The sequence below is a fragment of the Cherax quadricarinatus genome, chromosome 56, assembly GCF_038502225.1.
Source record: "Cherax quadricarinatus isolate ZL_2023a chromosome 56, ASM3850222v1, whole genome shotgun sequence".
Classification (NCBI taxonomy): Eukaryota; Metazoa; Arthropoda; class Malacostraca; order Decapoda; family Parastacidae; genus Cherax; species Cherax quadricarinatus.
The window spans coordinates 27,481,567-27,503,131 of NC_091347.1; the positions used below are offsets into that span (position 1 = coordinate 27,481,567).

At 41.5% G+C, this 21,565-nt stretch overlaps 1 protein-coding gene across 4 annotated transcripts in view; it reads left to right on the forward strand.

Moving 5' to 3' along the window:
• The window catches only part of LOC128700710 (DIS3-like exonuclease 2), a 324,230-nt gene that overhangs the window by 115,108 nt on the left and 187,557 nt on the right, over positions 1–21,565 (forward strand). The window contains exon 1 of one of the 4 annotated variants that reach the window (XM_070097243.1): positions 8,364–8,552. The exons of 2 other annotated variants lie outside the window; for them this stretch is intronic. In XM_070097243.1, the coding sequence (XP_069953344.1) occupies positions 8,536–8,552 (17 nt within the window). In that variant the 5' untranslated portion in view covers positions 8,364–8,535. Of the gene's footprint in view, positions 1–8,363; positions 8,553–15,811; positions 16,443–21,565 lie in introns of those variants that run through there. One more of the 4 variants, XM_070097240.1, reaches the window with a different exon arrangement.

Genomic DNA, 21,565 nt, shown 5'->3' on the forward strand with positions numbered 1-21,565 from the left:
AGCTCTCACGTTGATGTCCGTGGTTCGATTCTCGGTACGGGTAGAAGCATTGGGGTGTGTTTCCTTAAGACGCCTGCTGTCCCTGTTCACCTAGTGGTAAATAGGTACCTGGGTGTTAGGCGACTGGTGTGGATCGCATCCTGGGGACAAAATTAACTTAATTTGCCCGACATACTCTGCATAACTAGGTGCTTTCTACATAGTATGTCACTGATGTTAACTATGGTCTGTATAAGTTGTATCATGTATTTGTAGAAATAAAGATTATTATTATCATCATCAGCCTTACACCACCCACCCACCAAGCTTGTAGTGAGTGTGGGTGGTGGATGGGCGGGGTGGGCAGGGGAAGGAAAGCAGGCACTGGAGGTGAGGTTGGGTTACAATCACTCAGTCAAGTTATTCGAGTCCCGGTCTGGTATGGTCCTGTTTTTTGAAGCCTGTGGTTACTGCTGACGTTGCTGCTTAAGGTTCTGGTATGGGGCGGTATTGTGTATTTGTAGAACAGTATTGTGTACCTGCGAGGTGTTATTGGCGATATTGTGTACTTGTGAGCGATAACGTGTACCTGTGTGTCTGTATTGTGTACGTCTTTGGCGATATTATGTGCGTGAGCAGAGTGTAGTGTGTATGTGAGATAGTTATACTGTAGGAGTATGGTGGTGTGTGAGTGGTGTGGGTGTGGGGTGGTGTGTAGTGGTGTGGGTGTGGGACGATGTGTAGTGGTGTGGGTGTGGGGCGGTGTGTAGTGGTGTGGGTGTGGGGCGGTGTGTAGTGGTGTGGGTGTGGGGAGGTGTGTAGTGGTGTGGGTGTGGGGAGGTGTGTCGAGTGGTGTGGGTATGGGGCGGTGTGTCTAGTGGTGTGGGTGTGGGGCGATGTGTATAGCGCTGTAGGTGTGGTGTAGATGTGGGAGGGTGTGTTACAGCCTGTGTGACACTCACAATACAGTATAATTAGGATAGTAATGCTGGTAGTTACGTCAGCAGACGAAAATATATACGTAGGGTGTGTGTGTGTGTGTGTGTGTGTGTGTGTGTGTGTGTGTGTGTGTGTGTGTGTGTGTGTGTGTGGGTGTGGGTGTGTGTGTGTGTGTGTGTGTCTGTGTGTGTGTGTGTGTGTGTGTGTGTGTGTGTGTGTGTGTGTCAAATAATCATGTTTACATTTTAACGTAAAATCGACGGTTTGGAAAGTGGGAGGACTCGTTATGTCACCAGCCATAATCTTACCCTTTCCTTCCTTTCCTTCATCCCTTCCTTTCCTTTCCTTCCTCCCTTCCTTTACTCCATCCTTACTTTGTGTTCTTCCTTCCTACTTCTTAATTGGGGTCATAGAGGAGAGATGATGCAGGCATAATGGAGGGACAGGTGTAAGTATTGCACAGGGAAGCGGGGCTTGCGGTAGGTTAGGTTAAGTAAGGTTTGTCAGGAGCAGGACAAATGTTTCCTGACACGGGTCTTAGTCATATGACCCGCAGCTGGAGCTTTTGGTTATTTATCTGACCGTGGCCTTCCACTGGCTGACCGGTCCACCCCTTTAAAAAACACTTTCATCATCATTCACTTCATTACTGCCAGAGGCGTGCCACAAATATATATATATATATATATATATATATATATATATATATATATATATATATATATATATATATATATATATATATATATATATATATATATATATACACAAATAACCCGCACATAAAAGAGAGAAGCTTACGACGACGTTTCGGTCCGACTTGGACCATTGACATATTTGTGGCACGCCTCTGGCAAGACAGTAATGAAGTCAATGATGATGAAAGTGTTTTGTTTTTTTCGGGTCACTTTCCCTTGGTGGGAAACGGCCGATGTGTTAATAAAAAACAATTATGGGAGGGATGTGTTGAGCAGGAGTGTAGGTGAGGTTGAGGTGTATGTTGAGTTACGGGGGGGGGGGGAAAGGTGTGCAATAAGTGGAATAAATACGAGGGATGGGGGGGGGAGGGATGAGGATGGTTGGTAAGTTTTGAGAGCGAGGACCTGTTATATAAACAATGTTGTTACTAACTTTATCGCTGACTCTTCTATTGTTGTCCATCTTCCTTGGTACCTAATGAACACAACACACAGGTTTATCGAAACTTTTTGCTCAGGGTAGAGCTTTATTGAGTCATGACTTGATAAAGCTCCACACAGTGAAATATTTTAACAATAAATATTTGATCTGTAACGTACCGGGTACGTCTTTTTTTACTCTTATCTTAATATATCAATCTAATCTAACCTTCCTTATAACACACTCTACTAGTGGATTAGTCACAGTAGCCCACACTCTGCAAAAGAAACTTTAAAGGAAGTTTCGGTCCATTCTGAACCATTATCAAATCACTAACAGTCTACTGGGACGGACCGAAACATCGCCTAGTTTCCTCTCAAATTATTCCAGCCATGGTTGTGGCATTTATTCTTGCTGAGCAAATGATCTTATACAAAGTTTGTTCATTATAAATATGATATAGAACATCAATATTTCTCCTTGCATCATCAAACTGATGTCACTTAGCGTGTAACCAATTACAGCGATTTGACGTAATACATCTACGCCACATTTCTGTCGACCAATAGAAGTATGGGGATTACGGAAAGGGGCGGGGCAGTACTGGACGCAGCCGCCTGATTGGTCGGTGTTGAGTGTTTATGTCAACATTTCTTTACCTTGTAGTAAGTTCTCGGGTGTTGTTGTGAACACAGAAATGTATATTGTATGTCTCGTCATTTAATATATAACTGTGTCTGTCTGTCTGACTCTCTGTCTCTGTCTGTCTCTCTCTTTCTCTATGCCTCTCTCGTTGATAAAAGTGGTGTTGATAAGAGCATGACACTGTCTGCCTTGTGTATGTTGTAACTAAGTACTGCCAGTTGTGTTAACAAGTGCTTATCTATTGCGTTTATCCATGTTTCAGTTAAATCTATGATGTCAGACTTATGTGACTCTCCTTAGTCTGGTATCCTTTCAGCAGAATAGTTGAGCTATTAGTGTATTATATTATTATAATGTATGTGAAGCTTTAAACCTATGTGGGGCCATTCAATCCAAGGTATAGTGAAGGCTCGATCCTCCGTCCGTTGATCTCGAGAAAGAAAAGATGCAAAATCATACTCACCTAATTTAGGAACCGCGATGCACAACTTTAAGTATTCACCCAAATAATTTAACTTAATTTGATCTGGCCTGACCTGACCTGACCTGACCTGACCTGACCTGACCTCGTAAACCCTAAGGGTGCGAGATGGCATTTCAAGGGGTGCGACAAAGAGTCCTATTGAGTTCAATTAGTTCACCCGCAATGCTGTTTTTAGTTCAGTTTGTGTTTCAGTAATTAGAGATTTGACTTCATCTACAAATGTAGGGATGCAACATTAATCAAACATTTTCTAGGGGTGCGGGGCATAGAAAATGCTGAGAACCCCTGCCTAAGGTGACCTGTCTCTTCCCTCTTCTCGTGTATATGTTCCAGCATTAGGAGAGAGAGAGAGAGAGAGAGAGAGAGAGAGAGAGAGGGTAACTGCATCATTGTGGTTGTCCTCTCCTTAACGTTGAGAACTAAATGTAATCAACACTCTCAGCACATCATGATGAAATGGTGTCAGGATGAGCAACTACGTCACCTGGTTTTAACTGAGCCTTTAAACTCTCAATTACTTAGTTAGTAGTCACACCAGATTATTTATAAAATGAATACAAGTAGTAGTAGTAGTAGTAATAGTGATAGGTGATGATAATAGTTTAAGTATTCTTCTGTGTTAGGCTGTAGCATGCAGTCTAATACAGTACTGTATTCGTTGCTTATCTCGTTTGTTTGGTAATGGTAGTGTTGCTGGAGTGGAGGTTCGGGAGAGAACCTTGTGCTTTACTGTGTTGGCCATAAATCATTTATATATGTGTACACACACACACACATGCATATACATCATTTACACACATCACATCTTGTTGAGAAAAATGAACGTTAAGCATTAGAGGTTTCAATTGACTTGTAAGCGCAGGCGAGAGAGATATATCATAATCTACAGCTGGAAGATTCTGGAGGGACTGGTTCCATCTGCACACAGAAATCACTCCCTACGAAAGCAAAAGACTTGACAAGCGATGCAACATACCCCCAGTGAAAAGTAGGGGCGTCACTAGTACACTAAGAGAAAACGCATTAAGTGTCCGGGGCCCAAGACTGTTCAACAGCCTCCCACCAGCCATAAGGGGCATTACCAATAGATATCTACACAATATCTACACAATAGATATCTACCCTCTACCAGGATACACAGCAATTCACAACTGCAGACCAAACCAAGTTGGGGGTGGTATTGCAATCTATTACTCTAACCAATTATCTTGTATTAGCACCACTTGCTTTAGTGATGAATATGGGGAATACATTTTTGCTAATTTTACTGTAAAAAACCTTAAGACACCTATAACAATCGGTGCCATTTACCGGATACCTCACACAAACATCCCAAATTTCAGTGAGAAATTAAAGTCACTAATAACAAACAGACAAATGAATAAGCACCACCTTCTCTTAGCTGGAGACTTCAACATCAACCTTGGCTTACTAGATGATCAGCCTGTAACTGATTTCATCAACAATATGAACAACACACTTCTCATACCAACAATAACTAAACCAACCAGGCTCACTGAGACAAGTGCAACCATAATAGACCACATATGGACCAATATACTAGCCCCCCTTAAATCAGGGATAATCACAGATAGCACTACAGACCACTACCCTACCTTCCTCCTGACAAACATTAATAAACCACCACTTGAATACAACAAAGTCTCATTTAGACTCCATGACGAGGCCTCAATAAGGAAGTTCACAGCTGACCTAGAGATTGTTGACTGGCCTACAGAATTCTCCAAGGCCAATGGTATTGATGACTGGACAGACATTTTTCTTAACAAATTACTTAGACTATACAACATTGTCCTATAAAAACGAAACAGATCACAAACAAACGGCTTGGTTGCCCATGGCTAACCAGCACCATTCTGAAATCCATTGACAAGAAACACCAATATGAAAAGCAATATAGACAGGGCTTAATACACAAAGATATTCTTAAACACTATTCATCAGTTCTCACCAAAGTAATAAAGAAAGCCAAACAACTATACTACTCCAGTAGATTCACAGACACTAGAGGAGATATAAAAAAGACCTGGAAAACACTCTCTCAGATTCTAGGGACCCACAAACTGAAAAAAAAACAAGAATATTGTCCTTACTAAACCTAATGAAACACCACTACATCCCACTGACACAGCTAACAAGATAAACGACTTCTTCTCAACCATAGGATCTAATCTCACCAATAAAATCCCACATACCAATGCCCATGCCAGGGACTACCTAGATGGGAATTTCCCAAATTCCTTCTATCTTGCACCAACTGAGCCCTCGGAAGTCACCGAGATTATAAAGTCACTTAAAAACAACTCAGGGAATCTGTCTGTCCCACCATTACTGTACAAGCGAGCGGCCCATATCCTTTCGCATGCTATTTCATTACTTTTTAACAAGTCACTAGAAACTAGCACCCTCCCGAAACTACTCAAGATGGCAAAGGTTACACCAATACATAAAGGTGGTGACCCTACAGACTTAAACAACTATAGGCCAATATCAAACTTACCATTGCTATCCAAAATCTTTGAGAAACTCGTGCACAGGAGACTATATTCATTTATAACAGCACAAAACATACTCAACCCCTGCCAATTTGGATTTAGGAAAAATAAAAGCACTAATGATGCAATCATAAAAATGCTAGATCTGCTTTACACAGCATTGGAAAATAAGGAATATCCACTAGGAATTTTTATTGACCTAAGAAAAGCTTTTGACACAGTAGACCACGACATCCTACTCCACAAACTTGACCATTACGGTATAAGAGGCCATGCGCTTGCTTATTTCAAATCTTGCCTTATTAATAGGTATCAGTATGTTACCATTAAAGACACAGCATCAACAACACGGCCACTTGATACTGGAGTTCCGCAGGGAAGTGTCCTTGGTCCCCTGCTCTTCCTCATATGCATCAATGATCTTCCAAACGTATCCCAACACCTGAAACCCATTCTCTTTGCTGACGACACGACTTATGTCATCTCTCGCCCTAATCTTGCCACCCTCAACACCATTGTTAATGAGGAGCTGATCAAAATATCGACTTGGATGACAGCCAATAAACTTACGCTTAACACTGACAAAACCTACTATATTATGTTTGGTAGCAGAGCAGGAGATGCACAAATTAACATTAAGATCGACAACACTCTAATTACCAGACATAATGAGGGCAAATTCCTAGGCCTATACCTAGACAACAACCTGAATTTCAGCACCCATATCCAACACATAACCAAAAAAGTATCCAAAACAGTTGGGATCCTCTCCAAGATACGATACTACGTGCCGCAAAATGCCCTTCTCACACTATACCACTCACTTATTTATCCATACCTCACCTATGCTATTTGTGCTTGGGGATCAACTGCAGCAACACACCTAAAGCCAATAATAACCCAACAAAAAGCTGCAGTAAGAATAATCACTAAATCCCATCCCTGTCAACACCCCCCCCCACTCTTCATAGATCTAAACTTACTCCCTGTTCAGTACATCCACTTACTACTGTGCAATCTACATCTACAGGACCTTAAACTCCAGTATCAACCTTGACCTAAAATGCTTTCTTGATAGTTGTGACAGAACCCACAGGCATAACACTAGACACAAACATCTCTACGACATTCCCCGTGTCAGACTAAACCTTTACAAAAATTCAATGTATGTCAAAGGCCCTAAAATCTGGAACACCCTACCTGAGAACTCTAGAACTGCAGACACATTCATCACCTTCAAAACTACCATTAGAAAACATCTTATCTCCCTGATACACCCCATCAACTAACTACACGAATACCACCTGGTGGTTCACACTTACACTCACTCACCCATTTGACCATAAACAGAAATATTAATCTCAATCTTAAAATAATGAATCCTATGATACTCCAATACTGAAACTATGTACTGTGCCAAAACAAAAGCATTCACATTGCTAAACTCACAAACTAGTATTTAGTCACTTAGCCATAATACCAACTTACCTCATAATTTGTAATATTTTAAAATAAAGAATTAAACTAAGTCTGCCCGAAATGCCTAGCCATGCTAGGCGTTCTAGTGGTACACTCTGTAATCATTATTTAACTACATGTAAACCACACAACAACCAAATTCTGTAAATTCAACATTGTAATCTTTATAGAGAATAAACTTTGAATTTGAATTTGAATTTGAATAGACCCCTGGTTGTCTTCAAGAGGGAGCTGGACAGATACCTAAAGTCGGTGCTGGATCAGTCGGACTGTGGTTCGTACGTTGGACTACGTGCGGCCAGCAGTAACAGCCTCGTTGATCAGGCCCTGATCTACCGGGAGACCTGGTCATGGAACGGGCCGCGGGGGCGTTGATCCCCGGACTGCCCTCCAGGTAGACTCCAGGTAGACCACACTGACCATACTAATGACCCACGGCTACGAAAAAAAGGAAAACTTAAAAATTGTCAACAAGAATTAATAAAATCACTGATGGGAGAAGCGTCTCAAAAAGACAGATACCCAACTGTTGCACATGTGTCTTAGTCATCAACTTTTCTGTGTTATGTATGTTCATTTGGTCTAATTATGTTTCATGCCATTTTTTATCAATATGACATGGTACATTTTTTTTCCGATTTCATGGTGGCACTGGCCGGAGGGAGGGGAGAGTGAGGAGAGAACCTTCTGCTTTGCTATCCTTGGCTAGCACACCTATATAATACATGTTAGACTTTAATCTAGCTACTCATAAGTAGACAGTTCTTCCTGGCAGATAGCCTCAGTGTGGACTTCTGCGTCCTCTGCTGTCTGACTTTCCCATGTACTCTCATGTATACTCTCTTCTCTCTCTCTCTCTCTCTCTCTCTCTCTCTCTCTCTCTCTCTCTCTCTCTCTCTCTCTCTCTCTCTCTCTCTCTCTCTCTCTCTCTCTCTCTCTCTCTCTCTCGCATCTTGATATTACCAACCACTCTCCCACCACTATTTCTTGCCCACCACTACCCACTCCTGCCTATCTCTACCTCCCACTGCTTTTGCCCACACTACATGACCACTCCTTTACTGCACTCATCTGGTATCGCCGTGCCCCGTGGTGCCCTGGGGTGCCCCACGTGAGGGCGTGGGCGGCGGGGCAGGTGTGGGTGGAGGGTAAGTGTGGGCAGGGAGGAAGGGAGGGAGGTGAGGCTGTTGTGGGTGCTTGGGGTGCCGGACAGCCAGAAGGCAGTGAGCTGTTCATTCAAGTGGTCGAGGCTTCCCTCTCTCCCAGCACCCAGTCGTGTGCCCAGCGCCTAGCCCATCTCTCAGCACCCGGCCGAGGGCCTAGCAACCATCCAGCAGGAAGCTGCTAGGATAGGACGAGACAGCCAGCGAGGCTATGACAGTACCGTGCAGGTACGGTTCTGTATTGTTTATATCTGCTGCTGCTGATGATATCTACTGTATGGTCACGTGTTATGTACAGTTATTGTGTACGTTATGTACAGTTATTTTGTACGTTATGTACAGTTATTTTGCACGTTATGCACAGGCGTGATGTACGTTTATACAGGTGTCATGTACGTTATGTACAGGTGTTAGGCGCGTCTTGCTACAAGGGCGTTATTAAAAGTAATCACTGTACATTTTGCTGCTACAGGTAATGTACATGAGCTGTGTACATTTTACTGTTACTGATGTTATGTACGTGAGCTCTGTACGTTTTGCAGCTACAGGTGTTAAGTTGATCTGGGGGTTCTGCAGGTGTTTTGTCCCACAATGTTGTCTTGCAGGTGTTATATACATGAAAATGACATATACAATATTTTATGAAAGTGGCATAAAATTATGAAAGTGACGTGCACATAGGTCATGAAAGTGACATACGCATTATATAACAGTGACACACGCACTATGTTATGAAAGTGATATACACATTTTCAAGAAAGTGCCATATACATTTTCAAGAAAGTGACAAACAAGTGTTGTTGACATACAGGGCATTAATACCATATTAGGGCGATTAATTGAAACACCTGTTATTAAGTATACAGGTGTCATGCCTCATGCACCTGTGTCAGGTACACATCTGCTAATGGCAACTTACACAAATACACACACACACACACACACGTAATATAGTAATAGTATTAACAACAACAACAACAAATATAATAATAATAATAATAATAATAATAATAATTTTAAAATTATTACACATAAATATATCATAATTTGGAAGCGCCATTATTGTCTCAACAATTCGACCTTACCCAGCATGTTAAATATCCCACGGGAGAATGGCAGGTGTTAATATCGGGTGTTAAAAGAGCGTGTTTCGAGGTAATTGTGCAATTTGGCAAATATAACGCAAAGTTGTTGCATTCTTGAATCATGCAAAGTATGGATCAGGTTTTTATGTTGCACGCGCAAGCTAATGTTAGGGAAGTGTGGGTGGGGGATTTTATAAGACTGGTGCCTGTGAAAATGGTGGTATAATGTTGAATGTGGTAATGGTAATGTGGTGGTGCTAGTGATGATGTGGTGTTGATGATAGTGTGGCGGTGGTGATATTGGTTGGTGGTAATGTGGTGGTGTTGATATGGTGGTGGTAAAAGTAGCGGCAGTGGTGTGGTATTTTTTTTTCTTCCTTGAATATTATGACGGCGTGGTGAGGATAGCTACAGTGTTGTTGACCGGATGGTGACGATGGTGGAAGATACACACTGATGGTAACCTTCTGAAGCAAGCAATGTTTCTAAGCAAACCATACTTCTTAGCAAACTATACATCTAAGCAAACCATACTTTTAAGCAAACCATACTTGTAAGGAAAGCAAGCTTCTAAGCAGTGTACTGCTACCTTATTCTATAAAGTTACAGAGTGGAAAGATTCAACCATTGAAATGATGGGGCTCATACAAGGTATTGAAATCCACCAACCTGAGCTGGGAGACTTCAGTAGGACAATGAGGATATCATCAAGTATTCCATCTTAGGTTGTTCAGCTACGGCAGCTTCAAAGGTTTCGTTCCGTCATAACTGGAGATACTATCACTTGGGAATTGCCAGCTCTAGGGATAGCCTATTCTTACTTCAGCCCAAGTAAGGAGAAGGGGGAAAGCTGTGTTAATTTAGTGTTGGCGAAGTTGCAGTGTTTGTTATTGTGGTGTGTCCGGGTGACCCAGCGTGATCCCTCATACTCGCTCAGCAACATCTCAGAAAGGCGAAAGATTTTTTTTTGTGGCGTGCACTAACAGGTGTATATACTCCTGATCAGACAGCGAGAGGTATATATCTCACTGTATTTAAACAGATGGGAGAGTATCTCAGCGTATATACATTATGAGGTGGGAATCTGTATATATATATATATATATATATATATATATATATATATATATATATATTTGAGGTAGATGTGCATATCAGTGTATGTATACACCAGGTGTGCGTATATATATATATATATATATATATATATATATATATATATATATATATATATATATATATATATATATATATATATATATATACACACATGTAGGAGGTGCGCTTCTCGGTGTATATTCAACGATAAGTGTGCATCTCTGCATATATACCAGGTGTGCATATCTCCGTGTATATATACCGTGAGGTGTATGTCTCTAAACATATATAAAATAAGACTTGTATATCTCAGTACATATGCATCAAGATGTGTGCATTTATCAGTGTATATATATGTATAGTAGATGCGCCTTTCAGCGTATATACGCCTAAAAGTGTTTAGGCCTTTGTATGTTCACTGAGAGGTGTGCGTTTTTCGGCGCAGATACGCAATGGGCGGGGGGTGGGGGTTGTGGGGAAGGGGTTTTGAGGGCGTGGGCTGGGTGATGAGATGTGGATTAACCTAGTTACACTATTGAAATATAATTGTGTCGATGATAATTGTTACACTCAATAGTATGTAGCTTACTGGCCTTCACGATTATTATTATTATTATTATTATTATTGAGAAGACGAAGAATAACAAGAACAAGAAATGGATAATGACGTGAAACCGCACACATGGAAAAGACGTCAGAATGGGGAAAAGTAAGTAGCGGGATTCCTCAAGGATCAGTATTAGGACCCGCACTGTTTCTGGTTTATGAAAATGACATTCCTGATGGGATTAATTCAGATGACTGATGATGCTGATGATCAGACGGTATTGATTCAGATGACTGATTGATGATGCTGATGATCAGATGGTATTGATGCAGATGACTGCTTGATGATGCTGATGATCAATGGTATTGATTCAGATGACTGATTGATGATGCTGATGATGTAAAACTAATGAGAATAAAAAAAACAGATGAGGACAAGGAAAGGCTCTAAAAGGATCTGGACAAATTGCAGTATTGATCAGATAACTGGCTGCTTGCATTCAACCCCAGTGAATGCAAGGTCATGAAGCTTGGGGAAGGAGCAAGAAATTATGAAACTGGGTATAGACTCAGGGTTATGAGGCTGCAAGCTTCACTCAAAGACAAACACCTAGGGTTGAGCACAGTGTCTGGTGTATCACCACAGGCTCACATCAGCCATATAACCTCTGCAGCCAATGCTCGATTGGCAAATCTAAAAGCAGTCATCAGGATTTTCAACAAAGTGACATTCCGGGCCCTTTATAAAACTTACGTTATGTCCATTCAGGAGTATGCAGCACCAGCATGGAACCCTCACCTGATAAATCATATTAAGAAACTGGAGAAAGCGCAGAAGTGTGCAACAAGGGTTGTTCCTGAGCTACGGGGCTAATGGAGGACAGAAGATCGGGGAACGGGGTGACAATAACCTTCAAAATACTCAGGCGGAATTGATGAGGTAGACGGGGATAGGCTGTTTGAGAGGCAAGAAACGGGCACTTGGGACACAGCTGGAGGTTAAAGACTCAGATGAGCCATAGGGATGTTAGGAAATATTTCTTCAGTCTCAGAGTGGTCGGGAAGTGGAATTATTTCGATGAGGAAGTGGTGGAACAGGCTAAGTACATAGTTTTAAGAGGAGGTACGATAGGGCTCCCGAGGTTACGAGGAGATAAATCTGGCAAGTGGCAAGTTAAGAGGCGGCGACCAGGAGCTAAGACTCGACGACCCCTGTAACCACAAATAACTTCAAGGCCCCAAAGGCTAGAAGCCAGTGATGCCGAAAAAAGTGGTCTAGGAGGTGGTACCAGGCGCTGCGTCTCGACACTCGACCCCCGCAAACACAACTCAGTGAGTGCAACCTGATGAGTACACATCACTCTTTCTCTCTCTCTCTCTCTCTCTCTTATCCAGAGCAATTGCCAGTGGCCAATTAACATGCTTTAATCGTGATCAGTTGAGTCAGGTCGTGTGTACCCACAGTGATTGGGGCAGCACAGACATTGCATCTCTCTCCCTGTCTCTCATCCACAGTACCCCTCAAGGAAGGTTCCTTGATGTTGGTGAGGGGCTCTTGATTTAGGGAATTGGATCTGTGCTCCAGTTCCCCGAATTAAGCCTGAATGCCTTCCACATCCCCCCCCAGGCGCTGTATAATCCTCCGGGTTTAGCGCTTCCCCCTTGATTATAATAATAATCATCCACAGTAATTACCACTGGCCATGGTACAAGGGGATAACATGTTCCAGTCGTGGTCGGTTGTGAGTCAGGTCGTGTGTACCCACAGTGCTCGGGGCAGCGCAGACATTGCATCGCCTACCAACTTTTCCTGTATTTCATATCGTCATCATCTGAGTCATAATTCTTTCAAAGCGTGATGTAATTTAGGAAATAAACATTAGTAGTCTTCATTCTTACGTGATACTGCAATGGTAATCTCTGATGGTTCAGTAGTGAGTGTTGATGTATTTGAGCTGAAAGTATCGTACAGCAGCCAGAGTTATCGTATGGCAACCAGAGCTATTGTACAATAAGAAGAGTTATCGTACAACAGTTATTGTAGGTCACCGAGCGTTACTGTACAGTAGTTAGAATTATTGTACAGTGGCGAGTTATAGTACAGCGGCTAGAGTTATTGTACAACAGAGTTACTGTGCCGCAGGCAACGTTGTCCTGCAAAGTTACTTCATTAAAAGAGACTAAGTTAGTATAATAATAAGATGTTATCTTCATTATAGAATAATAAGAATCTAGTATAACCTTTGTATTATAATAATAAGGTAAAAGGACCCCAATGGAAATAAGTCACTCTGACTTTTTTGGGTTATCCCAGGTTCTCTACACATATGCTGCTATGTATGATAATCTATGTAACTGTATTTGTGTATACCTGAATAAACTTGCTTAACAACAAGTGGGTCATCAAGGCCGCGATTAACCTGGAGATTATCATTAAAAATACGCAAATCTGTAAAATATTCCACTGTTGTTTTTACATTATTTAATTTATGTATGATTAAATGGACATTTTATGGGTTTGTGTAACCTAACCCGCGTTTCCTAATCTAACTTAAAATAAAGTAACGTTTGAAATGTTCTTGAGTCGTAAAGAACTTAACGTTGGGTAATACTTTAGGAAATGATGTAAAATAAAGAGAGAAAGCGTCTTGTAAGCTGGTCCTTGTGTTAATTTTATTTTAATGAAGGTGCGCCGTGTTCTAATACAGCACATTCTTCTACATTCTTATCGTTCGTGAGAAAATTTACGCTTGTTATATAAGAGTACGCCGCAGCGCTGCCAGTTGTAGGTCACCTGCATTCTTAGTTTCGTTATCGTCGGGTAATTATATGCAAACTTAAGGTAATCTAACCGAGATTAATAAATGCGAAAGTTTCTGAAAAATTCTGGTAGCACAGAAATACACGAAGGGCTAAGGACAATTCGTCAGATAATGTATACTAATTAATTAACAACTTGTTCGTATTACTGGAGGACAGTGAGGGGTGGGGCGGGAGCCATCACTGTACATGACTCGTATTTCATTGTCTTGGTAGTGATCGCCTCTGACAACAATAACAGTGATGTCAGAGGACATAAAAGATGTCAGTGAGAGAAAATTAGGGTGGAAGAAGTGATGAGGACACGTGTGTAGATAATAGCCGCTGATAACACTACCCAGGTGCGGCCGCCATTTTTCTTGTATTGTTTGATACTTAGTCATTCTTTTAGCATCAGCTGATGTTGTTTATCCTTTCATCGGCTGATGTTTGGTTATCCCTGTATCAGCTGATGTTTGGTTATCCCTGTATCATCTGATGTTTGGTTATCCCTGTATCATCTGATGTTTGGTTATCCCTGTATCAGCTGATGTTTGGTTATCCCTGTATCATCTGATGTTTGGTTATCCCTGTATCAGCTGATGTTTGGTTATCCCTGTATCATCTGATGTTTGGTTATCCCTGTATCAGCTGATGTTTGGTTATCCCTGTATCAGCTGATGTTTGGTTATCCCTGTATCATCTGATGTTTGGTTATCCCTGTATCAGCTGATGTTTGGTTATCCCTGTATCATCTGATGTTTGGTTATCCCTGTATCATCTGATGTTTGGTTATCCCTGTATCATCTGATGTTTAGTTATCCCTGTATCATCTGATGTTTGGTTATCCCTGTATCAGCTGATGTTTGGTTATCCCTGTATCAGCTGATGTTTGGTTATCCCTGTATCATCTGATGTTTGGTTATCCCTGTATCATCTGATGTTTAGTTATCCCTGTATCATCTGATGTTTGGTTAACCCTGTATCAGCTGATGTTTCGTTATCCCTGTATCATCTGATGTTTGGTTATCCCTGTATCAGCTAATGTTTCGTTATCCCTGTATCAGCTGATGTTTCGTTATCCCTGTATCATCTGATGTTTGGTTATCCCTGTATCATCTGATGTTTGGTTATCCCTGTATCAGCTGATGTTTCGTTATCCCTACATCAGCTGATGTGTCTATACCTGCATCAACTTGTGTTTAATTATCATTGTATCAGTTAAAGGTAGTTAATCTCTTCATCAGCAAATGCTTGTTTATCTCTGCACCTGATTCAGGTCGAGGCACTGACCAAGGTCGAGGCAGTGAGCCAGGTCGAGGCACTAAATCAGGTCGAGGCAGTGAGCCAGGTCGAGGCACTAAGCCAGCTCGAAGCACTAAGCCAGGCTGACGAGTCCTAAGTCCTTGTCGGACCAAAGTTTCCGAGGGGATCAAACTAGTCCCTCGGCGTCATTCTCTTTCCCATTCCTTGAAATTCCCCGTTACTTACCCCTCTCTCTTTCTATACCCCACCCCTTTTTCCCATTACCCCCTTCTACTTTTCTCGTTCGTTGACTCATACACTTAGATAATACACGGGTGGACTTCCTGGTCCCCCACTGTGTCGTTGTCATGTACTGCCCTGTCCCCCTTCCCTATCTTTCTCTCTTCGTTCCTATCTCTGACGTCGGTTGAGTTGGTATAAAATACTGACGCTTGTGAACTAAGACACATGTGCAGTGTTAGGTTATTTTATTGAAACGTTTCGTCGCGAATGGTTTCTTTGGTCTTGAAGAAGCCATTCATGACGAAACGTTTCCTCAGTAAAATAGCATTGCGCATGTGTCTTATTCCTCTATTTATGACGTTGCTGCAGATAACTTGTGAAAAAAATATGAAACAAGACTCGTACTTCCCAGGTATCTTATCTCTGGGTACATCACGATGCAACGATTGAGTCGCTTCAGTTTGATTCTTTCCTCTGGGTGTTGCGGCACGCTGGCTTGCTCGTGTGTGCTCGCTGTGATCTGTGCAAATTGACCCTCTGCAAGGTACCACTGCCGGAGATGACGTGGTTGTAGGATGGTACCTTAGGAATACTTGCGTGTTACTACTGGTTTGGGTGATCATCACTCTAGCCAAGGGAGGGTTGTGCCGGGAGAGAATAGGGCAGGTGCCCTGCTGCCCGTACTGTTCTTGTGAGAGGTATCTTGGGCATGTACCCTGCTGCTTTTGCTATTCTCGTGAAACGTGCCCAGGGCAGGTGCCCTGCTGCTCTTACTCTTTTCGTCAAAGATGCTTGTGGGGAGGCTGTGATAGTCGTCTAGAGCCTGCTACCGTCGTTAGAAAAGTGTTTAAAACAACAATGTTGGTACTACCCTCGTTGGAAAAGTTGAAGAAACAGTGTGAGAAGTAGCAGTGGTACTAGGTACTTCGTACACAAGTGTTGATCCCACAGGAAGTCCCACTATCATCGTGCATTTGTCGATTCTCTGCATCTTATCTTCAACCTATATGGGGGAAGCAACAGTCTGGTTGATCAACGACCCAACGAGGAATTCGTGTTTCAATCAGGGCTGCTACAGTATAACTCACGAAACTGGTCACAGGTATGTGACAGATATAAGACTTATTTACTGATAACTGTAGAGTTGAACTTGTAAGTGATAAGCTGTGTAAAAATGCAGTTTAAATATGATAACGTTAAAACAATACTCATATGTCAATGTAATTTAATAATACACAGTATTTATTTATTTAGGTTAAATCCACGATTATAATGAAAGCACACACACACACACACACACACACACACACACACACACACATATATATATATATATATATATATATATATATATATATATATATATATATATATATATATATATATATATATATATATGTCGTGTCGAATAGGCAGAACTTGCGATCTTGGCTTAAATAGCAACGCTCCTCTTGCCATATAGGACAAGTGAAAATTTGTGTATGCAATAATTTCGCCAAAATCATTCTGAACCTAACGAAAAAAATATATTTAGCTGTGTTTGTTTAGTATTAAATTATTGTAAACAAATCTAAAATATATTTAGTTGGGTTAGGCTAAAATAAATTGCGCTTGTTATAATAAGGTTAGGTAAGTTTTCTAAGTTCCTTTTGGTGCAAAATTATAAACTTTTACATCAACATTAATGAAAAAAAATATATCTTTAAACGTATAAGAGAAAATTTTAGAAAGGACTTAATTTTAAATGAGCTCTTTGTTAATTGACCAGTTTTTCCTATTAGGCACGACATATATATTATATATATATATATATATATATATATATATATATATATATATATATATATATATATATATATAAACAGAAGAATGGACGATGACTCAAGCACCCTGGTGTTGACTGGTAGGAAGCCCAGAGTTATACCACTGGACTCCGAGGGTTACAATAGGAAAGTTTCGCAGACAGCACTACTGCGTCATATCTGCATCAGTGGCTACCCTCTGTAACCTAACTGTCTTTTCCCATGGCCCCACAAACTTCCCATAGTTATATAGTACATCTTTTCTCATACCCGTCAAAGAAATATAGTCTGTGAACTTGAGATAAGTCGCAGTGAACGACTGTCAATGAATAAACAGCATAGTGGACGGCAGGGTCCTGATTGGACGGCAGGTCCAGCGCTGTACAACTGTGCTACGAGTGAAACGGATAATTAAACAACCTAAGTTCATAACACTGGTGATTTCAACATGTACGTTCCTCCGAATTGGTGTTGGTGCACTTCAGCCCGACCTAACGTAGGACCAACATTTAATATTGTTATTGTCGGTTAGGTTAAGTTAGATTAGGTTAGCAATAAGTTAAAGTCTATTAATTTATAGTTGCTTATAATTACTTATAATTACAATAACGAAATGCAAAAACGAGAGGCGTACGTCTGGCAGCGCAAAGACAAGTTATTCCACGTTAAAGCGTGTGTTTTCTTCCGAACACTAGAAACAGTGTCGCATGGGCTGGATCTTGACAGACCTGGTTCATGTCAACCACACTGATATTTGACACCTTAAAAACGGTTGCACTTCACTGGATTAAGGATAAGAGGATTAGAAGAGTGTGCTGTATTTCCAGAAACTCAGTGGATGTGTGGGTCATTAAAGACGAGGAATGGTGGAAGTTCGATCCTCCTTCCACTAATCGCGAGACAGCCTCGTTACACGCGCTGTACTGCAGACGATTTGAGAGAAATATTGATAACAAGTGTGTGTGTGTGTGTGTGTGTGTGTGTGTGTGTGTGTGTGTGTGTGTGTGTGTGTGTGTGTGTGTGTGAATGTGTGTACTCACCTATTTGTGGTTGCAGGGGTCGTTTCACAGCTCCTGGCCACACCTCTTCGCTGGTCGTTAATAGGTTCAGTCTCTACTCCAAAAACTTTGTCGTACCTCTTCTTAAAGTTATGTATGGATCCTGCTTCCACTACATCACTCTCCAGATTCTTCCACTTCCAGGAGTCGAGGCTACGCTCCTGGGCTCGTTTCTGTTCCATAATTGGATCAAGCTTGCTTACTTCCCATTCCCCAGGCGCTGTATGACCCTTACTAATTTAGAGCTTCCCATGAATATAATGTATATAGCAAAAATATTCCTGATACCTCGTGTAATTACTGATTATACTCGGTAAATTAAAGCTTCTCTTAGCAATTATCTTCCATAAGTTTATATAAATTATCTGTATATTTATATATATATATCTTGTGTATAATGGGAGTTTTGATTGGTGACTGGCTGATGATAATTACTTTGACAGAGTGATGATAATTATTGTAGCTGGGTGATGATAATTGTTGTGGCTGGGTGATGATAATTAGGGGTGGATCGAGGTATAATTAACAAGCAATTATAACTGGAGGCATGGAGGGCCAGCCAAGATTCAGAGATCATCCTTAGGCAAGTGTGGCACTCATACATGGTATAATTACTACATGATACCGCTGAATAATTGTCTTACCCTTATATGCGTGAGTAATTACCGGTGCCAGTACAAGTAATGAGGGTCTGTTATGAGCAGTTATAAGCAGATTGAATACAAGATCATTAAAAGTTTAATTACATGTTGAATTTTTAGTAAACAAAACTGAGAATGAAAAATGAGGCACTTATACAACGTTTCGCTCTCCAGGAGCTTTGTCAAGTTCCTGGAGAGCGAAACGTTGCCACAATAAAATGTCACATTAGTTGCACTTGTGTCCTTTTCCCATATGTAGGATTTCAAAAGCATATGTCAAAGAACTGAGAACACCTGCGGTGTGTTGCTACGATGCTTACATGATAGTTACATTGTGGGAACACCTGCAGTGTGCTGCTACTGTAGTCTACATGATAGTTACATTGTGGGAACACCTGCAGTGTGCTGCTACTGTAGTCTACATGATAGTTACATTGTGGGAACACCTGCAGTGTGTTGCTGCCGAGTTAAAATATATATATATATATATATATATATATATATATATATATATATATATATATATATATATATATATATATATATATATATATATATATATAACATTTTTTCCTTGCAGATTGAAAAATATATTTCCAAAAATTAACACAGTATATAAAATTTTTATTATATCAAATTACCAGGGATACTGAAGTTGTCTTACACGAGTGATTACTTCCAGCAGGTGCTGGAGTTGTCTTATACGAGTGATTACTTCCAGCAGGTGCTGGAGTTGTCTTACACGAGTGATTACTTCCAGCAGGTGCTGGAGTTGTCTTATACGAGTGATTACTTCCAGCAGGTGCTGGAGTTGTCTTACACGAGTGATTACTTCCAGCAGGTGCTGGAGTTGTCTTATACGAGTGATTACTTCCAGCAGGTGCTGGAGTTGTCTTATACGAGTGATTACTTCCAGCAGGTGCTGGAGTTGTCTTATACGAGTGATTACTTCCAGCAGGTGCTAGAGTTGTCTTATACGAGTGATTACTTCCAGCAGGTGCTGGAGTTGTCTTATACGAGTGATTACTTCCAGTAGATGCTGGAGTTGTCGTACACGAGTGATTACTTCCAGCAGGTGCTGGAGTTGTCTTACACGAGTGATTACTTCCAGCAGGTGCTGGAGTTGCCTTATACGAGTGATTACTTCCAGCAGGTGCTGGAGTTGTCTTATACGAGTGATTACTTCCAGCAAGTGCTAGAGTTGTCTTATACGAGTGATTACTTCCAGCAAGTGCTAGAGTTGTCTTATACGAGTGATTACTTCCAGCAGGTGCTGGAGTTGTCTTACACGAATGATTACTTCCAGCTGGTGCTGGAGTTGTCTTATACGGGTGATTACTTCCAGCAGGTGCTGGAGTTGTCTTACACGAGTGATTAATTCCAGCAGGTGCTGGAGTTATCTTACACATTACGCTGGCGTATGAGGCGGGGCATTGGGTCTAAATGTGGGTACATTCATCCCCCCTTCCTCATCATGAGTTTCTAGGCTAGGTGGTGAGTCAGAGGTGAGTGTCCACCACTGCTGCTCACCTTTCACCTGTTTCACCCAGGCATCAGGTAACCATTAATGCGTCTTATCGTTTCTTGGGTCATCGTTTGGTTGGTAGACTGGTTGTTGTTGGTGGTGGTGCTGGCAGGAGGTTGGTGGCTCAGGGGTGTTGGTAACAGGATGGTGGTAAGTGAGGGATGTTAGTGGTGGTGCTGATGACAGGATGGTGGTAGCTGAGAGATAATGGTGGTGTTGAAGACAGGATGGTGGTAGTTGAGGAATGATGGTGTTTAAGACAGGATGGTGGTAGTTGAGGGATGGTAGTGATGACGTTGATGACAGGATGGTGTTAGTTGAAGGATGGTAGTGATGATGTTGATAACAGGATATTAGTGATGGTGGTGTTGATGACAGGATGGTAATGGTGGTGTTGATGACAGGATGGTAATGGTGGTGTTGATGACAGGATGGTAATGGTGGTGTTGATAACAGGATGATAATGGTGATGTTGATAACAGGATGGTAATGGTGGTGTTGATGACAGGATGTTAATGATGGTGTTGATGACAGTATGGTAATGGTGGTGTTGATAACAGGATGTTAATGGTGGTGTTGATAATAGGATGGTAATGGTGGTGTTGATAACAGGATGGCAATGGTGGTGTTGATGACAGGATGGTAATGGTGGTGTGGGTGACAGGATGGTAATGGTGGTGTTGATGACAGGATGGTAATGGTGGTGTGGGTGACAGGATGGTAATGGTGGTGTGGGTGACAGGATGGTAATGGTGGTGTTGATGACAGGATGGTAATGGTGGTGTGGGTGACAGGATGGTAATGGTGGTGTTGATGACAGGATGGTAATGGTGGTGTGGGTGACAGGATGGTAATGGTGGTGTTGATGACAGGATGGTAATGGTGGTGTGGGTGACAGGATGGTAATGGTGGTGTTGATGACAGGATGGTAATGGTGGTGTGGGTGACAGGATGGTAATGGTGGTGTTGATGACAGGATGGTAATGGTGGTGTGGGTGACAGGATGGTAATGGTGGTGTTGATGACAGGATGGTAATGGTGGTGTGGGTGACAGGATGGTAATGGTGGTGTTGATGACAGGATGGTAATGGTGGTGTGGGTGACAGGATGGTAATGGTGGTGTTGATGACAGGATGGTAATGGTGGTGTGGGTGACAGGATGGTAATGGTGGTGTTGATGACAGGATGGTAATGGTGGT